This window comes from Seriola dumerili, unplaced genomic scaffold (genome assembly GCF_002260705.1).
Source record: "Seriola dumerili isolate Sdu_G_001 unplaced genomic scaffold, Sdu_1.0 BDQW01000073.1, whole genome shotgun sequence".
NCBI classification, from domain to species: domain Eukaryota; kingdom Metazoa; phylum Chordata; class Actinopteri; order Carangiformes; family Carangidae; genus Seriola; species Seriola dumerili.
The window spans coordinates 5,105,022-5,131,399 of NW_019174328.1; the positions used below are offsets into that span (position 1 = coordinate 5,105,022).

At 41.1% G+C, this 26,378-nt stretch overlaps 1 protein-coding gene across 2 annotated transcripts in view; it reads right to left on the reverse strand.

Moving 5' to 3' along the window:
• Positions 1-26,378, reverse strand: part of macrod2 (MACRO domain containing 2) — a 401,391-nt gene that overhangs the window by 274,124 nt on the left and 100,889 nt on the right. For both annotated transcript variants that reach the window (XM_022743689.1, XM_022743688.1), the window contains exon 4: positions 10,496-10,525. In XM_022743689.1, the coding sequence (XP_022599410.1) occupies positions 10,496-10,525 (30 nt within the window). The remainder of the gene's footprint in view (positions 1-10,495; positions 10,526-26,378) is intronic.

Here is a 26,378-nt window from a genome sequence, read left to right on the forward strand (position 1 = left end):
GGCTCCCTATGGTACTGAGCTGATTGCTGTTTCATCAGGGCCAGGACTGGAGTCAGTGGAGAGGAGCTCTGTCTCTCACTGTTTGATGAACTTGTTTATTTTTCCCTGCACATGGGAGGCCCAGAACAAACTGATTGGCAAGCAGTGTGTTTATCAGAGGCTTAGAAAGCGTTCCCAATGATACTGGACAGTCATTGCTACGCCAAAGCCACAGCAAAAAGCTTAATTGGAGCTTTCTGAAAATGATGTCTTGATACCACACCCTATAATGCCAATTATTACTGCTAAGTATGCTCCTCCATCAATTATGGCATGTGCTAATGCGAGTCTCACAGTAGAGAGCCAACATGTTTCAGTGGGCTCAAATAGCTTTGCTGCACTCTCCCACTCAGAAATTAATCTTCTTCCCAGCAGACACCTCTGCACATGCCCAACACAGAAAGGAAAACATATACCAGCATTAACTGGTTCATGTAAACCGAAAACAACTCAATTTCTGAAGCCTCTTTTCCTAAAGATTTGCATCCTGAATACACAGGACTCTACAAACACACAGCATGTCCCTACAAACATGCTTATTATTTAACTGTAAAGCTATCCAATCAGCAAAACGGCCTGTGTATCTGTATTTGATTACGTGTGGTGTTTGATGATGAGAGGACCTGTGTTCCCCTTATTTCTTGTCAGTTTTGCCGGCTACTTGCTTCTGTCGTGAAAATACATGAATATGCAAAGGAAAATTAGAAGACATTACGCAAACTGTTCCTCTCACTACCACCCACTACGTCTGACATCTGTTCTCCACTTCCACCATAGTTTTTACTCTGCGTATCCCTCTGTCCCTTCATAGCACCTTCCTCCTCCCTCATTTTTCCTCGCCTTTTTCCCCACTTCTTCAATACTCTTTCCTCTCTCTCCACCTTTACGTGAGATACTGTGGTTCTCCTCTGAGATCTTTCTTCACACACATACTGCGGCTGCAGAGTGTGAGTGATAATGAAGTGGCTGGGAAAAGAGGATTAGGTGGAGTGGTGGGCATCATCCCTGCGGTATAAACGCTCATCTCTCCCTCAGGAAGGACACTTGAAGCGTCTTTCACCTCAGTCCAACTGGCTGTCTCTGTGTCACTTTCAGCTAGCATACTGGGATGGCTGCTGTGGCCCTCAGGAGGCAACAGTGAGGGGGTTAACGCAACGACGCGCCCAGCTCCTTGGGGACGCTTGGCGTTTCATCCTCTGACACCCGCCTGTTTATTCTGCACAGCCAGGCTGAGAGGAGCATAACAGGCACTGGGAAAGTGAAGATCTTCACCAGGGGAACAGGCTGACACAGACAGAAGGATAGATAGAGGGTGAGAGAGAGAGACGCAAGAAGAGAGGGAGCGAGAAACTCCTCCCTTTCCCTGTGGTCTGACAAAAAGATGACAGCTTTCCTCTGGAGCTTGCTCTGCCCTCTCTGGGCTGAAACCTCACTTGTAGGCAAGTGGCCTGTCAGACACAGCTAACTAGGCTGCCCCATGAGAGATGCAGAAAGCTTGACAGTTTGTTACTAGTTGGCGAAAGGCCACCATAACAGGTCAGTGTCTGCACAGAAAATGTCAGAGAAGTGCCACTAATCAGCCACCAACCAGCTCTTTAGAGATGCTCACGTGAATATTCTCCTGCCCCTCCACTCACTGCAAGTACAAAGACCCATTATTATCAGTGCACTTCCACATACTCAAGCCTCACATCTATATACAGTAACATAAATATTAGCTACTTGAGAGCAATCAGCACTCTGTGTTTGTTCATTTCTGCTTTTGTGATGCCTATTGCTGAGTGGAATTATGGCACGCACTGTTTAGACAGCACAAAACCCCGAGAGCCTTGAAGTGTCAACATCTACCTCTGCTGTGAAGCAAGCTATAGTTAACATACCAGAATGGTACATGGTACATTTACAGTAAAATCAAACTCAGCAATATAGTAATTGTTGTAATTAAAACCAAGCATGTGCTAACACACCTATGTGGTGTTAACAGTCAGAGTAGCTTCCTTCCTCCCTCCCACTAATTGTGTGTGGTCTCAAGTAAAGCAGAGAACTAGTTCACTGAGTCCAAAGTAAGCAACTCTTGCACATGTCTAATTAATCTAATAATTATCTAATAATAAATGGCAATGTGTGAGTGTATTAACCACATGCAATATTCTTAAAAACAGTTAAATTATTTGTTTGTCCAAACTAAATGGCTGCTGCAACAAGGTTATTCCGCCTGGCCTGGTGGCTGTTTATTGATTTAATGGCTCTGCTTAATGGCAATGTCCTGCTAATTTCTTCCATTGATCTCTACTGGTTCCTCAATTACCTTCACCACTGTTAGATATACAGAGTGGAGGGATGGGGGGAACCCCTGTGTTAAGGAATTAAATTCTATTTAACTTCACAGCAAAGCAAACAGAACCACTAGTTTTGATGCTAAACTTCTTCACATTTTATAGAGTTTCAGGCATCAGTTCAGGTTGTAAACTGGAAATCTAGATTTTGTTAAATGATGTGTGTGGTTCTCAGTTTCTGTTTACCTTATGTCCTTTCTGCCTGTCTGTTACTGGAAGCCTCCTATCTTCCTAATATATAGTTTACAAGAATTTCTCTAGAGTCCAATCTGAGTAAACATTTTGAAAATAATAAGGTCATCACATGATTGGTATATTGGTATGTCAGTAGCCTCTGAATCGTTTTTGAGCATGTGGCTAGACTCTCTGAGCCTCTTGTGATGTCCTTGCTATGATTGGTGAGACTTTAGGATGGGGTAGTGCCCTGCTAAGAACTGTCCCCGTCTGTCAGATCTCATCACTCCATCCTGCATTGCTGGGGGCAGCGGGACCAAAACTGACCACTGAGTCAACTGACAAGACAGCTCAGCATCCAGTTATCCCAGAATAAGAATCTCACACACACACACACACACACGCACACACACACGCACGCACGCACATGCACACTAACTTTTAAATTCAGACAGACAAGCCATCACGCGAGCAAATGCATGCACAGTCATGTTCACACTCACATTCACTGGCATGCAAACACACAGTCACATGCACACATATTCTTAACACACACAGACAAACGCATGCAAAAGAAAATGGACAGACCAAATGCACGATCTACCCCCAAAGAGCCACGACAAAGCCGTGTTGGACACAAATGTGCTCTGACACTGGGGTTGGTAATGCTTTGAGTTGTCTAAAATCTCAACAACTGACCCAGAAATCCTGGAGCACAGAGGGATTGGTGGGGTGGGAGGGGGTCATGTGTGATGCAATGTGGAAGAGAACTAAATTGACGCTTTCTTGCCCACTTCTCAAGCCCTGTGGTGGTATTCTCACTTTGTGTACAATGAGGAGAGACAGAATAAGGTGGAAAATCCTTAAACTGGGGTGCCAGTCCTATGGTGTACAAAAAGTGAATTCCAAAGTGGCTCATATATACATAGGAGTGATGTGGGATTGCAGAATATCACTCTTCTCGTTCCCGAACTTAAGTCAAAGGCCATCTTTATTTCCTTTCAGGGATCAGGAGAGAGAGCACAAAACGCAGAGAGAGACGCTGCAGAGGTCAAACACAAAGGAAAACAAGCAGCTGCAATATGTTTATAACAGCAGCCCTGAAGGAAGGGGAGGACCTGACTGCAATATCACATATATTTATTCTCAACTAAATGATTCTGAGAAGTCAAGATGGCCTGCTGTGTAAGTGTGTTGTTCCCTTGCAGGCAAACTTGAAAACATGTGCATGAGCAGAAAAATGCATGCATAAATATACATACTAGAACTGTCAAAACAACGAAAATTGTTCATACAATAGATTTATGATCATTTTAAAGTCTTTGTACTTTGTACCTAGACAGTAAGCCAAGATGTTACAGCACTCAGAGACTCCCTAGCCTCAGCTGCCTCGAGGCTTGGCTATTGCCCCGAGGTTTTGAGCTGCAGCTGACAGAGCTTGCATTTCAAACTGATAAGGCTCCAGACTTTCTCACTCCTCTGGTTCAATATATGATGGGAGAGATTCTAGAGGAGTGAAGTCCTCCACCTCAAATGACCCCTCAGTGGCAAAAGGAAGTGAGACTCTGTGTCAGTCTGAAAATTATACTGAAAATAGGTGTGTAGGGTACTGAGAATGTCTGGTGCAATTCTCAATCACAGAGATACAACCCCTTTTTCCCCTCACAACAAGCTAAGACAGGCTGTGAACTGCATGTTTCAAGATGCTTTAAGCCTAAGGAATAAAATGGACATTTACTCTGTCAATAGCAACCTTGTAGTTAAAATCAAAAGCACTTGGAATACACATTATCACTAATTCATTCAAATTATAGTGTAAAAAAACTGTTTCACACATGCAGGAAAATTCAACTGTCAAGTACAATCAACAACAAATTAAAACACAATGTGCATTACAGTATACAGACACTTTCTCTAGAGTGGATTCCAGGAAACTGTCCATTTGACAGCAAAGTGCAACTGTGAGAGATGTCTTTTTGAGTAAGCATGTTTCTGTGTGGTCCTGGTTAGCCCCACAAAGCTTGCTACAGCACAGCCAGACACAGAGCTACACGCAGTTTGATATGCTGATATGTGTGCTGCTTAAAGTTAGGCCCTCACCCACACTGCAGTGCCAGAGATCAAGTGATGCCGTCAACTACCTGATGACATGACTGCCGCAGGCAATGGCCGGCAGCTTGATTTATACACAGGGACGGAGATGAATGATTCATAGGCTAAGAGAGGGATACCAGGACATGTGGCAGCTATATGCCCTTCTCGCTCGCACTTGTTCAGATACACACCTCTCCATAAATCCCTTGGAACACTCTCTTATGTCTCATAAGCTTAGCATTACACAACTGACCAGTCCTGTTACCACTGCTCATAATCTTTCTCTCTACCTCCTTTTGTCTCCACATTTTTTTATACCTCTTCCTCACACTGTCCCTCTTTCCCTCTTGTGTTCATTGACTCCCTGACCGTTTCTTCTTCCCTTCCCATTATAATACAATGCTAATCCTAAATATGGAAAAATGAATGGCCCACTCTTTCTGCATCAATTAGTCCATCCATCACTGCTGATTTTGGGGTGTGTGTATGTGTGTGTATGTGTGACTGTTCTCTGTGGTGGCAGCACTTTCACGCTGAAATGCAATTTCCATCACTATTTAGGTACCGCACACTGCAGTCCACCCGATGACCTTGTCCTGCTAATTTCAGTGGAATGCCCTCTAAATTACGTCATCTCTGTAATAATTGGGTGAAATGGTCTGACAGCATTGGGGTTCTTCCCACATAATCATTTTTCAATATGAAGACTGATGTTTCCCTTTAGCTATCCACCAAGATGTCACTGTGCTTGACATAAATGCATATATAGTAATGGGCACTTTTCACCAGCCTCCATTAAAATGCAAGCAATGTTATAGACCACACTATTCCTGTAAAACATAGAATGAACTTTTGTTGATAGAAACTATAAATAGATCAACTTGTGAAAGATATGCTTTCTTGCATATCATACAGTCAGTAAACTGGGTTACATATTTAACAAAGGCAAGGCAACACTACAGTGTAGTGTTAATGCATGAACCCGCTTAGAATTGCATTACACTTGGGATGTGTAGCGTTAAGTTGTTTTATAATTTAACTAAGTAAGTGTAATTTGCAAAATGACTTCTTTGTTTATGCAAGAACGAGGCTAAAAAAGGAATTTTTTGTTTTATTATTTAAATGAATATCAGTGGCTCAAGCCAATGCAAGGACACACCGCCATATTTGGATGGCAGTATAAAAAAATAACCGTGAAGAACACAATTGCAAAAACCCTGACCTGAACACAATGTGCTGAAATGAGTGGTAAATATATTTACTTTAAATGCCAAAGTCAAAGACTGAGAGGGAGAATACAAATGTATTTATGCTGTGAGTGTACCTCATAAATATTTCCTAACAGCAGGGTTAATCCCAAAGAGGACAGACACACATTTATATTAGTGCCATCTCAAACACACTTAAAAAAAACACACAAAACATTAGAGTACAAATACAAGGTGGACCTAGATCAGAGTGTCACTAACTGCCTGCTAAATATGAGGATATAAATAAATCCCATGGGTACCGTGCTGACTGGGGAATCTTTGCATTCAATTTATCATTTTACATTATTTAGCCTGCTCCACTGGGAAATACGCTATCTCTGTCATAAGTTATGCTAATGACTGTTACTACCATCTGTGAACTGAGGACCATCAGTCAGACATAGTGTGCAATCTATGAGTTATGAGAATAATACGTCATCTTTGAGTGATTAATCATACAGGGGAGTTCTGGTGCTTCCAGAGAGCCGAGATGGCTGTCATAGGGACGAAAGGCCACCTAGCCTAAACCTAGGACAGCCCTTACACTGTCCTATATCTTGACCTCCCCTCCCCCTGCACAGAGCACTATGCCTCCACCCCCTCCAATCTACTCAATAAACAAGCCTCGGGCAGGAGCCAGACAGAGGATAATGGTTCACCTGGAGGTGACAGGAAAAGAAAACAGAGCTCTTTGCATAACGAATGGCTAAAGAGATAAGCACAGTGAAGCACTTAGGAATCTTGATAACGGATTACCCAAATGTCCAAAACTGGATACATTTTCTTTTGTTTAGCATGGTGGAGAACTTTGTTTGCAGTAAAAGCCAGTCCAGCAGCTACTGCGTAGGTCTGCTTATATTGAAATGCTGATGCTGTGGTTCTATGGTCAGATAAATTTACTATAAACAAGTTCTCACATTTCACCCAGAGGTCACAGCTAGGACGTTATACTCCTGTTAATTAGATCTGTAATTTACAAGCATTTTCTCAACAGAGCCACTAAGCATTGCCTTGTCATGTAACTGTGACTCTACATTCAATGACGTCTTCAGTTGAGGCAAAGAACCGCATGAGCACCACCACAGCCAGGCCTAATCACAGCAAGCATAATTAATCCCATATATTAGTATGTGTTGGTACTTGCTATGACTCACACCACTGTTTAGGAAACTTATGAGGGAGTAGAGCTGGGGGCACATAGCGCTACAGCCTATGTTATGTAAGCAATGACAAAGGCTGGTGAGTTCAGTGAGCGTTAGCAGCCCGTGGCTAAATTAGCCCGAGTCAGGGTGTACAAAACAACCATGCATGTTCCCCGCTGCTTGACTGGAGCAGGGAAAGGAAGCCCAACCTGGGGTGAACGATTTGTTTGGGTGGTCTAGTTAAAGCCTAGTGCTAAATGGGCAATGGTTCTGGGTAGAATGCTAATGAGCCAATTCCCCTCCTGGATGGAGACATCAAAGGCAAGTGGAGCTCCCTCTCTCTATAGCTACACAGGGCTTCATGGTATCATTACATGGCTCAATGTGTGCTTGCATGCTTGTGTTTGTGTCTGCACACGTGTGTCAATGGGTGTGTGAGAAAGAGGAAAATGGGGGGGACACAAACACACAGGCAACATGATGTTTACATTAGGTCTATTCTTTTGGGATTGTGCCACCATCCAGCCATGCAGTGACACACATCACATGAGCAACCTGGTACCATTCATAATTACCCTCTATCCACAAAGGCCTCATTTAGCATGCTATTATCAGAGATCATTGTTATTTCCCTCTATGTGTGTATGGAATCCCAGTGAGACCAACATGTCTAACACTGATAACAGTGCTATTTTAGTTAACCCCAATGCGTACACACTGAAGACAGACAACCCTGAGAGAATTCCTATCAGTGATTTCTAAGGATTTAATAGAGCATCAGGGCATAACAATCTTTTTTTGTCTCCATAACTAATGCTAGGAATATAATCTGGGTTTTTTTGGGGGGGTGCAGGACAAATCTCACTCAGGGCTTTATTTTTTCACTTATTTCCACAATACTCACACTGCTGTGGCTGAAAGCCCACAAAAGACTCTACTGCTATACTGTGACGACATATTACTTATCAGTTGAACTTATGATAAGATATGTAGAAAGGTGAAACTTTTCTCTCAAAAGATACCCACACATATGAAGGAATAACAAATATTTCCTCAAAGCCATGTAAAGTCAGGAGACCTTCCAAAAGTAAGTAGGTGGTAAACTAACTTTCCATACATAAACTAAAGACTTTGTCCATTTTTCACACACTGGCGGGAGACCCACCTCCAGAGCTGTGAGAACTAAACATGGCTCAGGTGCGTTAGGCCAGCATGATGGATCATCCTGTTGTGAAGCTGCCCCTCTGCAGAGCCCTGAGAAGACAGCTGGGAGATAAGGAGGGCCCTATATGAGAGCACATCTCCTCTTCACATCGATCCTCGCTGCCACCAAGGCAGGAGGTCTTCACATGCCAAACCACAGATAGAGGTAGTGGGAGGGCCAGGGTGAGAACACAGAGAACAGTTTTGCAGGTTTAGCAGCCACCTTCGAGTGATAAAGACACTGGAAGATAAAACTCCTCTTGGCCCCGTGCAGATAAAAGAAACTGTGTAGAGCTTTGTTTTGGGGAAAAAATAACATTTTCAGCTCTCTGGTAGATAGTGGTTATCTCTCCCTGGTTATAATCATCTCCTCATTCTTTAGCATGGACAAAATAACAAAAACAAGCTGCACAAGAATACACACATAAGAAATAATAAAACAGCACACATTTGTTGTGGTCATTATTAACACGAGAAAATGAGTCCTAACGTTTTAGAGTTAATTGACCTTGTATCTTGTGCCAGTAACTTGGCAGGAATAGCATCGCTGGAAGTCAATTAAGAAGGAAAGGAGGCTTTGCTCTCAAAAAATGGCACTAGCTACAATTAGAATTCCTCTGGAGTTAATAAGCACAGCTGCAGGTCACAATCAACTGAAATGTTTTCTTGCTAAGTATGACATTAATTGACGCATGAGATCTCGTGCTCCACTGTTGACAGCCACAAATTCAACAATATTTCTGTTGCTGCTGTGTTGAAACGGAGCAACCTGTAATACCCTAACACCTATTATCAGCTAAAGATGAACCTGGATCAATCATCAAGGCTGCGTGTGTCTAAGATTCCGAGAACTGTAAAAAGGTGATTTGCCACAAAATAACAATAATGAAAACATAATAGCAAAGACAATTGCTTCTTGTGTTTCTCTGTACGTGGAAAATCAATACAGAGAGTTGACTGCAGCAGAGACAAATACCAAATCAGATGGATAGTATACCCTGTTTTACAGGGCCTGGTTTGGTTATGGAGACGCATGTTCATGACCTCTGATCTCAATCACAGTAGTTCTTTAGATGGTTGTGCGCTGAGGGCCTCTCTATGTCACTTATTCAGATTGGGATGCTGCACCGCTATGCAATAACGGCTGGAAAGTTTGTAGTCTGAACCATGTCTCCAGACAAGATGAGGGCCACTCCAGGCTCCATGATTAGATATGAATAAGATTTCAACAGCTCTGTGTACACTCTAATGGACGCTATGCGCACAGAGCAGTTAACTATGCTGTGGTTTTGATATTGCTTTATGCTCATCTCTTGCCTCTGATGACTCATATTTCATGCCAGGTGTTCACATCTTGATAACCCAGATAAATAAATACATACAGACAGAAATGCCATCCATAAAATGATACACTAACATTTTAACCAACCGCCCACATCATTATCTATTTTTTAAGCTTGGTGATGAACTATGACTAAATTAATACAGGAAAGCTACAAAATGTCCTCCTAAAATAAAAATTCCGATAGAGACCTACAACACACACTAGTTGTAGTTTTCATAGATATATGGATTATATTAGACAGATAAGATGTATTAGATAAATAGATGTACCAACTTCTAATGTGGTGGTTGGGATCACCCTGTGCAGCTGAGGGCTGTCAGGTGACAGTGGCACATTCAAAGTGACAGCCAACACAGACGAATAAACAGATACGGCTGAAGCAGTGACCTTATTTCACTGTCATGCCTTTCTCACATATCATCAATTATTCCCCAATAGACTAGAAATTAACATTCCACATCTAACTGGGTGCATTTTACCCCAATTCATCTTACTGTGGTGAAGAATGATTATTTCAATCATGTCACTCTAAAAGTCAAATTTGAGAAAAGAAGAACAGGAGCAAGAGCATTCTACTGGAGTTCCCTGCCCATTATTCCCACACCACGGTCGGCTGCCTCAGATTTCCTCCGTTGCTTTGATGATAATGTTCTTCGGCAGGCCGCTAAAGTAATGACCATCTCTCAGTGTGGCACAGTGCAAGGTTGCTCTGCACTACGCTCCAATGTTTTGGCCTCATGTTCAGCCACATTTAACAAAGACACTTGACACTAAATAGTCACTAAATTCTTCCATAAACCCACAGAAGAATGTATCTGTGCCATATGCCAGACCTGACAAATGCAACTTTAATTGCTTTAATGTCATAGAACAAACAATGGGATGATATAGTGAAAAACAATGCTCACTCACCTCCCCCTCCTCCCAGAAGACTGGAGTTTGCTGAAAAGAGAGAAAAAAAGAGTCAGTACTTCAAACTTCAAAGAGTAACCATATATGGATAATTCAATAGAGTCAGCAATATCTGGCCATTTTAGTTTGGATTCTTTACCTGCACTCCATAAGTCAGATTTTTCATAAATACACCTGTTTATATTTAAACCTGTAGACATAATTTATCAAATGTCAGTTATATCACCTACTGAATAAAGCTATCACTGAAAAAAGTCACTGATATCGACAACAGAACATAATGATTCATGAACAAGCACAAAACAGAAATACAAGATTAAGCATTTTGTTGGTAGCTTCCAACAACACCACCGTCATCCAACAGTAAGAAGTAACAAGCACGTCATCCAATACTTTGTTTATCACAACTCCAATACACAGAAGTGATCACAGTGTGTGTGTGGCAGTGTTTTTCTCTGAATATTAAATTAGCAAGTTGGCAACAAACGCGTGAGTCAGCAGCTAATTTAAATATACACTCCTTGGCAGATTTCTTCCTTGGCAACATGACAAAGGTTATGCTCAATAACACATGTGGTTCATTAAAAACAATTAACAGTGGCCCGTAGTTTGAGACAGTTGTGTCTACTGCTGTACAGCAGGGAAATCCAGATTCCACCGTGGCTTTGTGGAGTCTGGTTGTTTCTTTATGGAAACATGTCACACAAACCAGTGAACATGATCTGAGAGAAGCTCCACAGTAAGGCTTCATTCTCACATGTGACACAAATATGTAGAACACCCTCAGAGTAAAGCCTAGCTCACTGTTATTCTGTTGTCAGCTGTAAGACGCTTACTGTGATATTTCTACACCGTGATAGTACTCTTGTGGTGAATTCAATGGATTGGACATGATTTGGAAAAACACACAGCACACTGTCTCACAGCTGACAATGTATATCAGAGCAAAAACCAAGCCATGAGGTCAAAGAAACTGCCTGCAGAGCTCAGAGACAGGATTGTGTTGAGGCACAGATCTGGGGAGGGCTACAAAAACATTTCCCAAATCAGTGGAGTGCTGCAGAAATGGTTGTCCTTCTGGAAGTTTAACCCATCTCCACACAGGATCTCTAGAGCTCAGCCAGAGTGACCATCGGGTTCTTGTTCACCTCTCTTACCAAGGCCCTTCTTCCCAATTGATCAGTTTGGCCAGGTCTAGGAAGAGTCCTGGTTGTTCCACAGTAAGAATGATGGAGGCCATTGTTCTCTTGTTTTGTCAGCTGTGAGACCTTATATAAACAGGTGTGTGCCTTTGCAGATCATGTCCAATCAATTAAATTTACCACAGGTGGACTCCAACCGAGGTGTAGAAACATCTCAAAGATGACCAAGAGAAATGGAAGGCACCTGAGCAAAATATCAAGGCTCATAGCAAAGCATCTGAAAACTTACAGTATGTCAATGTCATATTTCAGTTTTTCCTTTTTAATACTTTTGCAAAAATGTATAAAACTCTACTGAGTGTAGACTGATGAGGGATGTTTTTAGCTTAAGGCTGCAACATAAAATGTGAAAAAGTGAATGGATCTGAATACTTTCCAAATGCACTGTAGTTCACAAACACTCCTTATATGTCTTAGCCCTGTATAGTATATCTCCAGCGTTAACAACAGTTTACCGGTTCAACAGAAGGTAACGTCAGACTGCTACCCTAAGTGGAGGCTTCATCATTAAAAATGAAACAATTTTCATTTTGTTCTGACAGTTAGAGACATCCATCGCACATAAGAGGAGAGAGATTAGAGGGGATTTAAAATACAGCTGTTAATTTCAGTATTACTGAAAAGTAGGTATCCTATGTGTTTGAAGTGTAGTTCAAACAGAGGGCATTGTAAGAATCATACACTGCAACATGCCTTTAATGATCTTCAGTTCCAGCAACAGCATTGGCTATCATTAGCAGTGAGCACTGTCCCCATTAAAAACGTATTATTTCTCGAAAACGTTTTCGTGCACAAGCAACAAATAGTGAACGTGTAGTATGACTGAGGGCTCTCCAATCACAGTGCAGTCCTGTGGCTGTTATTATTTTTTGCATGATTATGTGTAGAAGGGGACCTTCTGGGGTTCACTCAGTTTTTCCACACCTTTCGGTGGCACCATTATGGCTTTGCATTGTTCTCATTTGAGCGCCACATATATGAGTGGGCACAGGGACAAAGAAAGCTTTCCCACTGCAGCATTTGTTTCATCAAAGGGCTTTTGTTATGCCTGTGTGTATGTGTACACACATACAGTATGAGCATAACATGCACACACAAAAAACAGCAACTCAAAACAGGGGTGTACTGACAATCCACTGTCATGTTTACAATAGCACCTCTCCAGGTTTTTCTGTGATGAAAAAGATGCTCATGCTCTCCCAGCCTTTGTTTAGCTCTGGAATTTGTCAGCTATCAACAACAAGCACATAACTCAAATGTGCATCATCTCCAGAACAGCCTTTTATAAACAGGTTTCTGTTCATATTTTAAAACCATGGATAAATGTAGTGATATTTTTTACACTTTATTACCAACAGATACATTTGATTTGAAGGTAACAGCCAACAGTATTTTTATTGTCTGTTAAGCTTGTTGTCATCTATTTATTATCAGTACAATGAAAGTAATAGTTTCGGTGCCAGTTCAAAGCAAGCTAATAGTATGCTAGTTTTCAGCAAAGTCTATCATCATTGTCTAGTCTCCTGGGGAGTCTTCCTATTCCTGAGCTATTAAAACACTGGGGTTTAATTACCTGACATTATGGAAATGTATACCTGAGGGGGGCGCTTCATTTACTCCACACCTAATCAGAGATTGGAGATGTGGTTCCTAATCAGTCTGACACAACTCTCCTGTGTGTGTGTATGTGTGTAAGGTGGGGTAGTGGAGAACAGGGTAGTTTGTAGGTTGAGATGTTAGATGCTTCCTAACCACATGTGACTTGGTGTGATCACGGCAATTGCCCACTGGGAGAAGAAGAGCATTTGACAGTCATCTCATTTCTGCGGTGCGATGGATAAATATGGAACTGGGGATGGGTAAAAAAACGCTGCCTTATACCTTTTCATTTCCTCTCCCCTTGCATCCTCTCCTTTAATGATCAGACTGTCATGACACATGTTTTGGCAGTTTATCTTTAGGCACACTGTGCTGCTTATGCACACAAAATATCTGTAACCTACAGAGTCAGTGAGTTCAGACCACAGAGATTCATATCATGTGAGACATTAAAATCTCAAAATGTCTTGAGACTTACTTTAACAATCTGTCTTTAAGTGTGAGACAAATAAGAAACGGCTGCTACAAGAACTAACCTACAGCAGCAGCAGCACCACACTCTTGTTACCAAAGGTTGTGAGGTTAGTCTGTATGTCTTTGCCTGAAAAGTGCTTCAATTATCCTGAGTGATGCATATTTTATAGTGTGTATTAATTATAAACTAGCTCTCCTTGCTGTTTGTGCCTGCCCTGGGCTCAGTCTGGCTATCTTGTGGTGGATCAACACATTTCTGCCTTTAGGGAAACAGTAGGAGAGCCAACAATTAGTATTATCAGAAGACCATTATCTGTTTCTTCTACAGCGGCAGAGCGCCTACATGTGGAGTTGTCTCTTTGAATATGTGTTTAATGGGTTTTTGACATTGCCATCCTCTTTCTAATGTCTGTCAGCATGTGACCCTGAGAGAATTTCATGAATCATTTTTTCTTCGAGGGCAGAATAGACCACATCTCCACCTCTAAAACAACTACAAGGATCCTATCACTTTAGACAAAACACTGCAGCAAGCTTTGAGTTTTAATATTTCAGAGAACCAGAATATTTCTTGTAGTAGTAAAGATGAGCCTTGAAGGTTTGCCAATGACCCAGTTAATGAGAGGAAAGAAGAAAACCAAAGGAGTAGGCTATGACTTGGAGTTTGTCAGAGTGCTGCTGAGAGTCGTCCCAGTAGTAACCACAACATGGGCCATAAATCTCAGTGGAAGGGCTCCCCAGACGGCCCAGAGATGGCAGGTCATTAGGAACTGCTGGTCCACAGCATTAGGCTGGCCCATCAAACACATGCCTGCACTGTCACTGCCAGGACACCCACTTCCTGCCTGCCCTTTGAACTCTCAACTCCCACAGCAACCTCATATATCCCTCAGCCAATGACAATGCAGTGGGGCTACTACTGTGTATTTTCACAGCCAGAAAATATTGATAACAGAACCCTAGCCAGAGAGTGTGACAGCCACAGTTTATGAATCGTGGCACTGCGTCAAGAAGCCAGCACAGACACAAACACAGTGGAAAGGAGTGATGAAACCACCCTCTTGTCTCAGTGTGACCATATATTTGCCGAGCATTCATAAAAGTGGCTTGTGTGCACTTCAGTGTGTGAGCCCTGTGTATGCAGAAGGCAGTGAGGCATGGATCTGGGTTGCGTGTTTGGTGTCGTCAGCAGAGCCCTAGATCATGCAGTTAAATGGGAAGTGCTAGTGCATAACCACAAAACCTCAAGGCAGTAAACAGACCCACTGTCTACCTTCTGGTCCCTGCCACCTAAACTGAGCATTTTAAATATATCACCTTATCCTTAGTGGACTCTCACATGCTTCTCAATAAGCTCAGAGGTTAATAGTGTACTCCGCTGTGACTCTGGAATGAAAGGTGTGGCACAGAAACTAATAAAAAAGTTTTATGGTTCAGGTTGCCTGCTCTGTTGCAAATAGATAGGTTGCTGAGTCAAAAAAAAATCTTGTTGCAATTTTTCAAATCAACCAGGGCTGCCACTGCTATATAATGCTACCAGCGTATCTGTGTCTAGAAATCTTAGAGGTGTTTTAGCAGGATTTTCAGTAAACATACCTGAGTCAATTTAACTGTGATGGGGACTACCTGTACTTTGTTGTAGCGCAGCTGTATGGTGGCTTCATATCAGCAGATTTCTGTATCACCCGCTTTTCAAGCGTCTTACCCATCCGGAATAATGGAATTCAGATTTTTTTAAACATACAAACTGTCCCAAATAAACGCACAAACTAGGTCACCAGAGCTGCTCTTTATAAGTCATCTCTTTTTCCCTCTATTATTCTGCTTTAATTAAAACTCACATTCACAGCTTGAGTGGCACAAATTAGCATCTACTGCACAATGAACTGCAAATGGCAGGCCTGAAATAATGAAGACAACAGTTGAGAGAAACAAAACGACGATCATTTGTAGACTTGGTTGACACTTAGATAGTGATTAGATGTTTCTCTTCATAGTGTTTTGATGTCTAACATGTCAGCTCTGAATGTCAATGTTCAAAGAGTCAGTGGAGTTAGAGACTTTGGCAAATTCTTTTTGAGTGGAATAATGTGCTGCTCTACACAAAGACACTTTTCCACTTCAACAGCCTTCCTAACAAGCATTGCTACTGCCTGTGTATAAACACACACACACACACACACACACACACACACACACACACACACACACACAATCACATGCACACTAACACAACTCAACACAACTGGAAATATTCAGGCTAGGCTTTGATATCAAGAGCAACCGATCTCATGTCTGTAGAGCTCTGTGTTAAATGGAGGCTGTTCTAACCTTTAACAATGGAGGCTCCTTTTTCTTTTAGTAGCTGCCGAAATTCGCACAAATAGAAATAAAACTTAAACGAGCCACCGGTTGTGGGACGAGAGAGGAGAGGCAACAGTGGTATTTCTTATTTGTGGCGCATTAAAAATGCATGCTACACCACACATGCTGCCTTGCCTGATAATACTGGTTGGCATTTTTGTTCTTTATAGCTTCTAGTGGTCCCTGAGGAGCCTAACTGAGCCAGACAAACTTGTGGTAGAGGTGGCACAATCCCAGCAGCACATTCAAACACACAAAAAAGCCTAAAGCCTGGCTCATGCTTCATGTGAAATAAAATGCAGCGGTGTCAAAATGATGTAACTGTGGCAGAAACAAGAAAGCAAGGCTGTGTCCCACACTGGAAGCAGCATTATCTCAATATTGACATGTCAAAGTATTTACTGAAATATTAACCACGTTCCTTTGAAATGACTTTAGTTTCCAGTTTCATTGATTAAGAGCTTTTACAGCAAATTAAAAGAAAGTGTGACTGCATAAATCTTAAAGTCTACTGCGAACAAATTGAATTCAGCATTTCAGCAATGAAAAAAATGGTGAGTGTGCAACCAAGGAGAAGCACTATATTTGGCTTTAATATCTAGTGTGTGCAGGTTGAGCAGTTGGACATGATTGATTTCAGTTATCATATTTTTGTTTAGTCACATCATCTGGTTATTTTAATCTAGGCTATATGTGTGAGAAGAAAATGTCTGAGTGCTCACATGATGTGAATTCTATAGTTTAATCTATTTCTACCTTCCTTGTTTTCATGAACTTGCAAGTTCTTTCTGTTTCTGATGTTACTGGAAAACTTGTAAATGGAGTTATATTATGTTTGACAGTGGAACATACCAAATTTAATTTAGAGTGTACTGCAAGCCCTATACCCCCCGTCTTCCACACCAGCTTACAGTAATTCACAGGCTTTTCTGCTTTGTAAACTTGTTGCAAATCTTTTTTTGCCATTCATTTGGTTGTTATGTTAAATTGATTTGGTGCAGGTAACAGTCTCATCTTTCATGTGCATTGACACTGTCAGCATCCAGCATAAACAAAACTTCAACTAAGTTACATGATGGGTTCAATTTTCAGCTGCTCTGTAGTATTTTCATTAGTATTTCAAGAAACTTTAGCACAAGTTTCTTGTGTTTACCTTAAATTCAGCTGCTCTGTAGTATTTTCATTTCAAATCTCATCTGGCTCAAAGACACTTGAGGCCTGTGAGATTCCTTGGTTACTGTTACTGCTGAATACAATAGTTTGTGCGTTACCGTTGCAACCTCAGCCATGTGGATTTGTTGTTGTGTGAAGCAGCATTTGACTGGAGCTTTGCTAGAGGCTTGTTTGTGTGTCAAAAACCCAAGGCTTAACTGATTAAAATCGATGCAATAAGAATAATGTGAACTCTATTTTGGTTTGATTTCACTTTGAAATACTCATTACAATATCAGGAGATTGTGGGTGGCTTCTTAAACCTATTCATGTTTTTAACAGTACTTGACTTATACTGTTGATAGCTGAAATTATGTTGTTTTTGCAGCTTCTTTCAAGAACTACAGCAGTAGTGTTATGATGTCTGAATGTATCAATGTGACAACAGGCTGGTGTCACAGTGATTAATCCCTTTCCTCCACAGGCTTGTCACCTTCATAACAAAGCAACAATACCAGATGCCAAAGCCAGCCCACACGTCTATTGTTATAATTACCTGACCTTCAAATCCACATTAATGAGCCCAGGATGATCCCATTCTCTTTCATCATTTGGCTTCCGAGCCCTCCTTTTATCTAACAAGGTCACCTTTCACAACACTGTTTCTCCCTGAAATACACATCCCCCTCATAAATATACATCTACCTGCATCTGCTCAACCCCCAATCCTAAGAAGGGAGCTTGGAGAAATTACAAGAAAATAAAGCTGTAGGTGGGCTCTGCAAAGCGCAAGTTTGTATTTCTTCTGAAGTCGACACCGAGGGAAAGTCAATGCCACCAAAGTTAGACAGAGAAAACAACTTTCTAATGACTGAAGTGTTACTTAATAATTATTTTCAACACTAAAGACAGAGCCTACTAACATCAAGAAGAAAGACTCACTGCAAGGTATGTGAAGGCACCATGCGGGGGGCAGCAGAGAGAGCAGGGATCATTAATGAAGTTGTTTCAATCCATTGCCACTGTTTTCATAACAAATGCACTGTGGTTGACGACACCAGAAAAATATCACTTTGTGAGAAACCACAAGCACAACCTCAGAAAAACAACACATTAGATTATTCATTTGGTCTATTATATTTCAGCCACAGTAGGAATCTAGTTGAATTTAGAGAATTTGGAAACATGAAACTGAGCTCCACGTGTTATCAATAAAGCAGTGCTGTCGAGAGCCCTGCGAGGAAATCACTGACATCTTAACTCATAATATCAATGCCTAGTGGAGATTGCAAAGTGCCACAAATATACAAACAAATAGTGAGATTAAAGTACACAAATAAAGCCAGTTAATCACACATGTAGATGTTGACATTAGCATATTCTCACACATTTCATTGTATGTGTTGACATCTCAACACACCTCATTGCCCACAGACCATAGGTATTTACAGTATGTAATTGTTGATGACTAATGCATATCGAGTCTTGGGCAAATTGCAGTTTTAATATGCACAATGTTACGTAACACAGCAAGCAACTATGCGCATGTGTGCCAATTTTCTGGTTGAGATGAAATAGGTTATCTGCAAAATGTTAATATGTACTATGTTATATAAGACACCAAGATATTTCAACTGATATTCACCAACTCCAAGCATGTGTGCCAACTTTGAAGAGGCTCCGTCATTTTCTGGTTGAGATGAAATAGGTTATCTGCGAACTTCACAGGGCCCAGTGTCACTGTGGCGCACTGGCAGGATTTGGGCCAGCAGCTGCATATTACGGATTTATCCAGTCTCATTCCTGGATTTATCAGCCTGTGTTAATGTAGCCTCTTCCTTACTGGTGATCAGGCCTGTTGGTATGGTAAAGACCTGCATGGCTCCTCAGGGCCTTCACAGTCCACTTCCCCCAGCTAGGTACCCGCCAGGCGCCCAGACAGTTCCCCTCACTATATCCAAAATAACATGGCTGGGATTTCTCCAGACGGAAGAGCCAGGCCAGCATTAAATTGGAGATCCTCAGTAACTGAAGTGTGGTTTCTGAATCGACTTCCTTTTTACATATCACTGCTTTCTCTTCGCAGAAAATAGAAGTCTGGAAATGAGGTTCTTGCCCTTGATGGTCAAGCCAAGGTATATATACTCTTTTAGAGGTTAGAGTCTATATGGTTTAAGTGCAGAACATTGCATTAAGGAAGAGTGCATTGTCTTTTTTAACACTAAATGTATTTTAACTTCTCTTACTTCCTTAGCAAAATGCACTTAACCGGCACTTAAGAGAATCCATTCCCACCAGCGTCTATTTGATCACAGTGGTCTAAGTGTTGAGGTGATGTGTGAAGTGAGCCCTGGCTCCAACAGTACTACGTTTATGTCACAGACTCATCTCCCTGGAGCGGCAACAGCGGTCAGGCTGGAGCATCTCAATCATACGTCCAGGAGATAAACACGTTACCATGGTGAGAAAAGACGTGAAGGCTGTTATATTTCTACAGCTTGTATGTACATTTCTTTCTACAGAACATACCACTGTTAATGCACACAATTCGGAGAGATCAGGTAATTCAGTAATGTACAATGAGAGATAACAATTTTACGGTATATAACAGAGAACCTGATTACTGTATAAATGACAGAGGACTGGATATAGTGAGGTTAAAGCAAAAAATATCAGACATTCCTTTAGCCTAAATACACAGCACTTGTAGAAACTGCTCCTAAATCATGTGTAACAGAGTCTAAATGAAGACACGTCAGTCCAGTCCACTGAAGTGCATGATGAAAGCTCTTACAAAGATAGGCCAATCCTTCTTAGATGAGAGATGATCTCATAAATAATCATCCCTGTATTAATATTAATAGCGACAGTTGTAATGGTTTGATCATAATGGGAGGTATTTACTTTGAGACGGTTATTTATTTCCTATACTTTGTAATGGAAATAAAACCGTTTTGCACCTCAAAGACATTTTCCATTGTGCCAGCTCTAAGTCACAGTTGTCCTAAATTACAGGCCACATTATCAGGCTCAGAAACTGCAACAGAAAAAGTGTAGTTCTACGAACAGCTTTTTGAATGTAAGTTGGAGCTATTATTATTATTGCTTTTCAGCCGTACAATCATAAAAGCTCAAAAATAAGAGATTGGACTGAATACTATTATTATTCTCTATTGCATATCTGTAAGATTTCACAGTTTATACAGTATATACAATCACACTAAAAGCAAAATGCAGTTTTCAAATATTTACCTCGGTCCCTTTCTTTCAAACAACATTGGAATTAGCTTCAATACAGAAATGTCATGGTCTGCAACAATAATAGTGTAATATTGTTTTGAGTGTTTTGAGCTTCTTTCTTTTGTATCACATATGGATCACACGATGTTCACTTCAGGGTATCATCAAACAGCATCTGTTTTTTTTTTCCTGCAGACACATTCACACAAAATCCCAGCGGATAATCTCCTGCTCACTGGTATCTGCGGCCTTTGTCACAACAAAACAAAAAGACAACCTGTTTCAATTGCTTATTCGAGAAGATTTAAAAAAATAAATAAATAAAAAAACACACCCTATGAAATAGTGAAGCACAGTTCTGACACCATAAGAATTATACAATCAGACAGACAGAGTGTTTTCCTTTTGGCAGTGTCACCAAATAAATCTGAGCTTGAATAAAACATCAAATTGGCGAAATGAAGAGCAAAATAGAGTTAAATATTCTATCTTCCAGGATTGTTCCTCTGGGGTTCTTGATGTTCTGCTTGAAGACTCATTCAGTTTATGTCAACTGAAGTGATTCGATCCATCAGTCTTGTCAAATCAGCTTTACAGTACTTCTGACTGGTCTGAAAATATCCCGCCTGGCTGACACTCATTTGTGTTAGAACCTCTCCTTGTTTCATCATCCAGTCGGAAGTCATCCTTTGACTACCTTTTAATGATACTTAAACTTGGTTTGGCTTAATAAAACCTCTCTAAGTCTAACTAATGATAACGTGAAGTCTCCTTTTATCCACATTTGCCTGAACAACTGAAATCTATTGTATGTATTTGCCAAACTTATCAAGTGTTTGAAAAACTAGGTGTGAACAGGACATGGATAATTGCTAATCATTTTTACTGTATAAAGCAGGTAAGCCTACCACAGCTTTTTTATACATATATTGTATTTCACTTCAGCGCATAAATCTTGTACCAGTTCTTGTATCAGAAGGTGTTCCTCTTCCACAGAGCACAGAGAACAGGACACATAATTAACCACATCGAACTAAATAATTGATAGATGTGTTGCAGACAGATGGAAATAGTTATCTTAAGGATACTTATCTAGGGGAATAGATTGACAATGGTTATATCTCTCTAAATAATATTGCCGTCCTCCTGCTGAACTTTGCAGTGTTGCTTAATTGCCGCCGTTATTTGGCTTGCGCCAAAGCTCTTTATTTTATATCTGAACCCCGACACACACTCGCTGTAGCCATCTTAATGTTGGGTTATGCGCTAAAGCCAAGATTTGCAAGATTTTCTCCTACTGCTGTACTGATGAAAACGATGTATATTAACTATTGTGTGGAAAATAAATTAACTGGTGTTGTTGTGGCTTTAGGATTCCCGGCTGGTCCATAAAACCCCCTCTGAAAGCCACTAGCTTTCCCACCACCAAAGCTTAAGTGACAAACACGTGACAGTAGTTTTGTCAGGAAGGTCCAGTAAAGTACTTCAATGTGTCCTTCTCAAATAGCACCAACTCAACAGTTAACTACTATTAGAGGTGAGCAGCCAAAGAATATAGATAATGACGAGAAGCAAACCCTGTGGTACTTGTAGCCAAACAATGCCAGTTTTACATGAGCCTGTCAGCTTTAATGTTCCTGTGTTAGAGTCTCTACAATGGGAGGTGGGGCAGTGAACAGAGAGCTGCTTCACTTTGGCAGCTCCAAAACACCAATCAAACACTAAATCACGCTAGCACACTAGTTACATTGTGAGAGGCCCGTCACTGCAGCAGAGCCAACTTATGTGGCTTTTACACATGCTGAAGAAAGAAAGGTTTTTTGAGGCACACAAACTGAGACTAACTATAAGGCTGATTGTAGAGCTGAATGTTAAAGGAGAACAAAACACGAGGAGGCTCCTCTCATACATTAATTTAACTCACTACTCTTTACACTTCCTTTTTCTTGCACTTAGTGTAATAGATGGAGAAGTGCCAGAGCATGCTACGTGACATCAGCATAACCGGTCCAACATTAACGCTCAATTTTAATGGCCTTGACTGGACATTTCCTGAAGACATGGATCTTAGTGTCAAATAATATGAATAACCACCATCACCCTCACACCAGGCTAACACAAATCTCTGGCAGGTGGTAGTCTGGAAGTGGAGAGAAACCTGTATCTGGACTGAAAAAGCAGCAAATGCAGGAAGGGATGAAATGACAGCACCAGACAGCCTGTTAACAAATTCTGCATAAAATCAAACAAGAAGTGATAAAATAAAAACTGGGAGAGGTGTAGGGGATTTGTTTGTAATTCAGATTGGGAGGCCAAAAATGGAAGGAAAGAAACTGACAGAGGCAGAGGATTAATTCTCCTGTGTTACTGAGAAGAACTCCATGAGAATAAAATATACCGTGTAAGTTTTTTTAACAACTTACAAGAAAAATAAACTACTGCAACACGTAATTTTGTTATACAGTGTGACGCAACATAAGATCAAAGAGACAGTGACAAATTAGGCAGGTAAAACCTAAAGACAGCTAGAGTGAAGTGAAACATAAGGCATGAAACAGATTTGATTATGGATATGATTATGATTTTGCAAAAAAAAAAAAAAAAAAACTACTGGACCATTCAGTCCTTCCCCAGTATTTAATATGGCCAAAGAAGCCAAAAGCAACCAACTGTCCCAAAGACTATTGCTCTGAAAGTTGTTATAGGGAACATGAAAGCTATTGCAGTGGAAGTCTTAATGAGGTGAATCACTACACAGAAATGAGCTTTGGAAAATTCAACTCAACAATAATGTCAGAGGGCAGACAGACCTTCTGTGTAACCACACACTCTGCACAAGTCAACAAGACCTTTTCATTGTCAGGCCCATTCAATAATACCTATAGTTACACAGGCTGCTCCGAGTGAGAGAAGGACTCAGCAGTAACCTTGCATCCCAAGGACACATCATTTGAAATGCATTGGGTGCCACAATGCTGTGATATATCCTTTTTCCAGAATTAACCTCAGCTAGTCTTTCCTGTCACCAACCAATCAGAGAGTATGAGTGGGGACAGGTCCCAAGTCCCGCCACACAAATACATAGCACTTCTTGGTCTGCTTACGGTACCTTCACCAGTTCGCAGGGCAAGAGGCAAACATGACAAATTGCTTGAAAGATCTCACAGGTCAGTCAGCCACATGTTTGACAAATACAATCTAATTGTGAAACATTTGTTTGAAAAAGTCTTTTTCGGAAACGTGAAGAATGGAAATGTCTCTGTGACCTCTATTAGAGGCAGAGATTTATCTGTATTCCAAGGTTACCTCAACCATGAGGCAGTCCAGTGAGCAAAAGGGCTCCTGTCCATGTGTCTCCAAATAGTAAATGTGAGTGCATTGTGGAGAAGAGAGAAAACTGAAAGCACAGATGGCTGAAAGCATACATGATTAAAATGCAATTCAGTTAGGAGGGTGAGATGGATGAATGACCTAAATGGAATCGGCAGCTGCACAGGTAGAGTAAGTTTGACTAAACTGGTATACATCAAAGGGTTTTGATTTGTCCCACAGTATCACAGTTGTCACCAGTTAAAAAAACTGAAAAGAAGTTAAACAGATGATTGTAACCAAAACTACAATTACTGTGCACAGATTTCGCATTGTACATGCAGAATTTGGGTACAAACAGAAACCACAAAATATTAACGAAACCTGACAAGATTATTGAAAGCAGAGCCAGATTCTCTCAGTCTTTTTAATTAAATGCCAAGACGGAGGCATCCCTTTACAGCATAATAACCGTCACACTGCTAAATTCAGATTTGGCATCAGATTAGCGTCTTTGAGCTTTCTCCCTGAAATATGCTGAAAGAATGTGACACTGTCTAGATTAAGGCACCACTTCAAAGAAGAGGGACTTTGTGATCATTAATGGAAGTTCTAATTACTGAGCAGCCACCAGTAAAGGACCAGTGCTAGCTCTCACAGCATCCATCATTTATGAAGCTGGACTACAGTTTCTACCCAAAGTAGTTAATTGGCTTATCTCTTCCTCTGCTGCACAGAAGCACAAAAGACACATGGCTTCAGACCCATTCAAAGGAACACTGGCGGACAAACCCGCATAAGTCTGTGTCACTCTGCAGAGTCACATACCTTATAAATCAGCAAGACAGGATGGTTCACATTATATTCATTTTTGACTGAAGAAAGCCTCATTCATTAAAACATAAGGTGGCAGACAGCAAAAAATCTTATTAAGGCCCAGGCCAGTGTGATTTAGGGAGGTGCTGCAATATGCATGATACCTCTAGAAAAGCTTTCAAATGCAGTCTTCATATGATTCCCACCAAAAGCTTATATCACTGACTCATACTATGTCATTGTGAAAAATCTACTGTACTCCTGGGTTGCTACAGTAAAGTCCTGATAATGGTGTCCAGACCATCTGTCAGCTTGTTTGATGAAATAAACCTTTCACTGGTGTGGCAAATAAGTATTATTTTTGCCACTGCAGGAACTGCCTGTTCAATCTTATTTATGAGTAATAGAAGGAAAGTGGATGCCTCCTGCCCAGTGCTGCAGAGTGCAAAAGAGGATGTGGTTTAATCTTCACTTCCATCTTTAATGAGATCTGATGCAGGATGAAGCAGGATCCTGTGGTAGCTGCTAGCTAGAACACAATGCAGGCCCACCAAGCTGCACATAGTAATGCAATAGATGCTGTGTGATAGCGTGATATACACAAACCATTAGGACTGCACCAAATTATTTTTTGTGGTTAGCTGTGTCAGAGAGAGAGCACTAACTCAAGCAGAACGAGAAGACAGACAGGGGAGGTGGAAACTCAAGAGCAATGCCAGAAGTGTAGGATTAACCTCTCCACGCACCCTGTGCTTAAATGAAATGGATTGGCCCAAATTCATTGTCCTCTGTTCACTGGTCAGTGTTCCCTGTTGTGTTAGCTGTCTGTTTAGAGGTGTGCACTTCTCCCTGGCACCATGTGAAAGAGGACTAGGAAAGAAACACTTTGGACTGATGGGATTTGATATCCTGATATGTTTTTGTTTTTTGGATGTTTTGTGTTTTTTTTGACTAACAGGGTGAACAAACCTTTGCTCTACATCCTCTACAACTATGTTCTGGTTACAAAGACTAACCCCCTTCCAAAAAGCCTTTGAGGTATAAGAATATAATCTCTTCAAACTCTGTGTGCTGCTCAGGGAGCACCAATACCCTGTCAATACCTCTCTTTGCCTTTCCTCCCCCTTGTTGCTCAAAGAGAGGGAGCATTCATTCTTCAATTTGGCCTAATCAAGTTTGAATCGAGTTAACAGCCGTGTGTCAATCTTTTCTAGCACTCTGGTTGCAGATATGTAATCTCGGGTGATGTCTCTTGGGCATATTTAACTCATACATAAATACAGGGATTGTCTCCTGGAAATATATAATATGTCACTTCTGGCCAGACAGCAGGTATTGGTTACAGCCACCCAGTCTAGACAGGCGGCATACTAACTTTGAGAAAAATGATATGTATTTATGTATTTTCTCTTTTAGGGTGACATTTTGTAACATAAATATAGAGGGAATAGAGAACTGATTCCAATAATACGTTTTTAAAACAAACACACATATTCTCCTCTTGCCAACAATCACATACATACAGAGCGAACAGACAAGCTCTCCGTGAAAAACCTTCTCATACAGTTGTCTCTTGTACGCTAACAGTTCTGTTGGTCTGTGAGGGCCAATGCTCCATATGGATGGCTGATTAAGCAGCCTACGTTCAAGCTAGCGGCCCAAAGGACAAGAAAAAAGGGAGGGTTCCCATTGTGGGAGTCCATTGGCCCACAGTGTCTCCTGCTCGA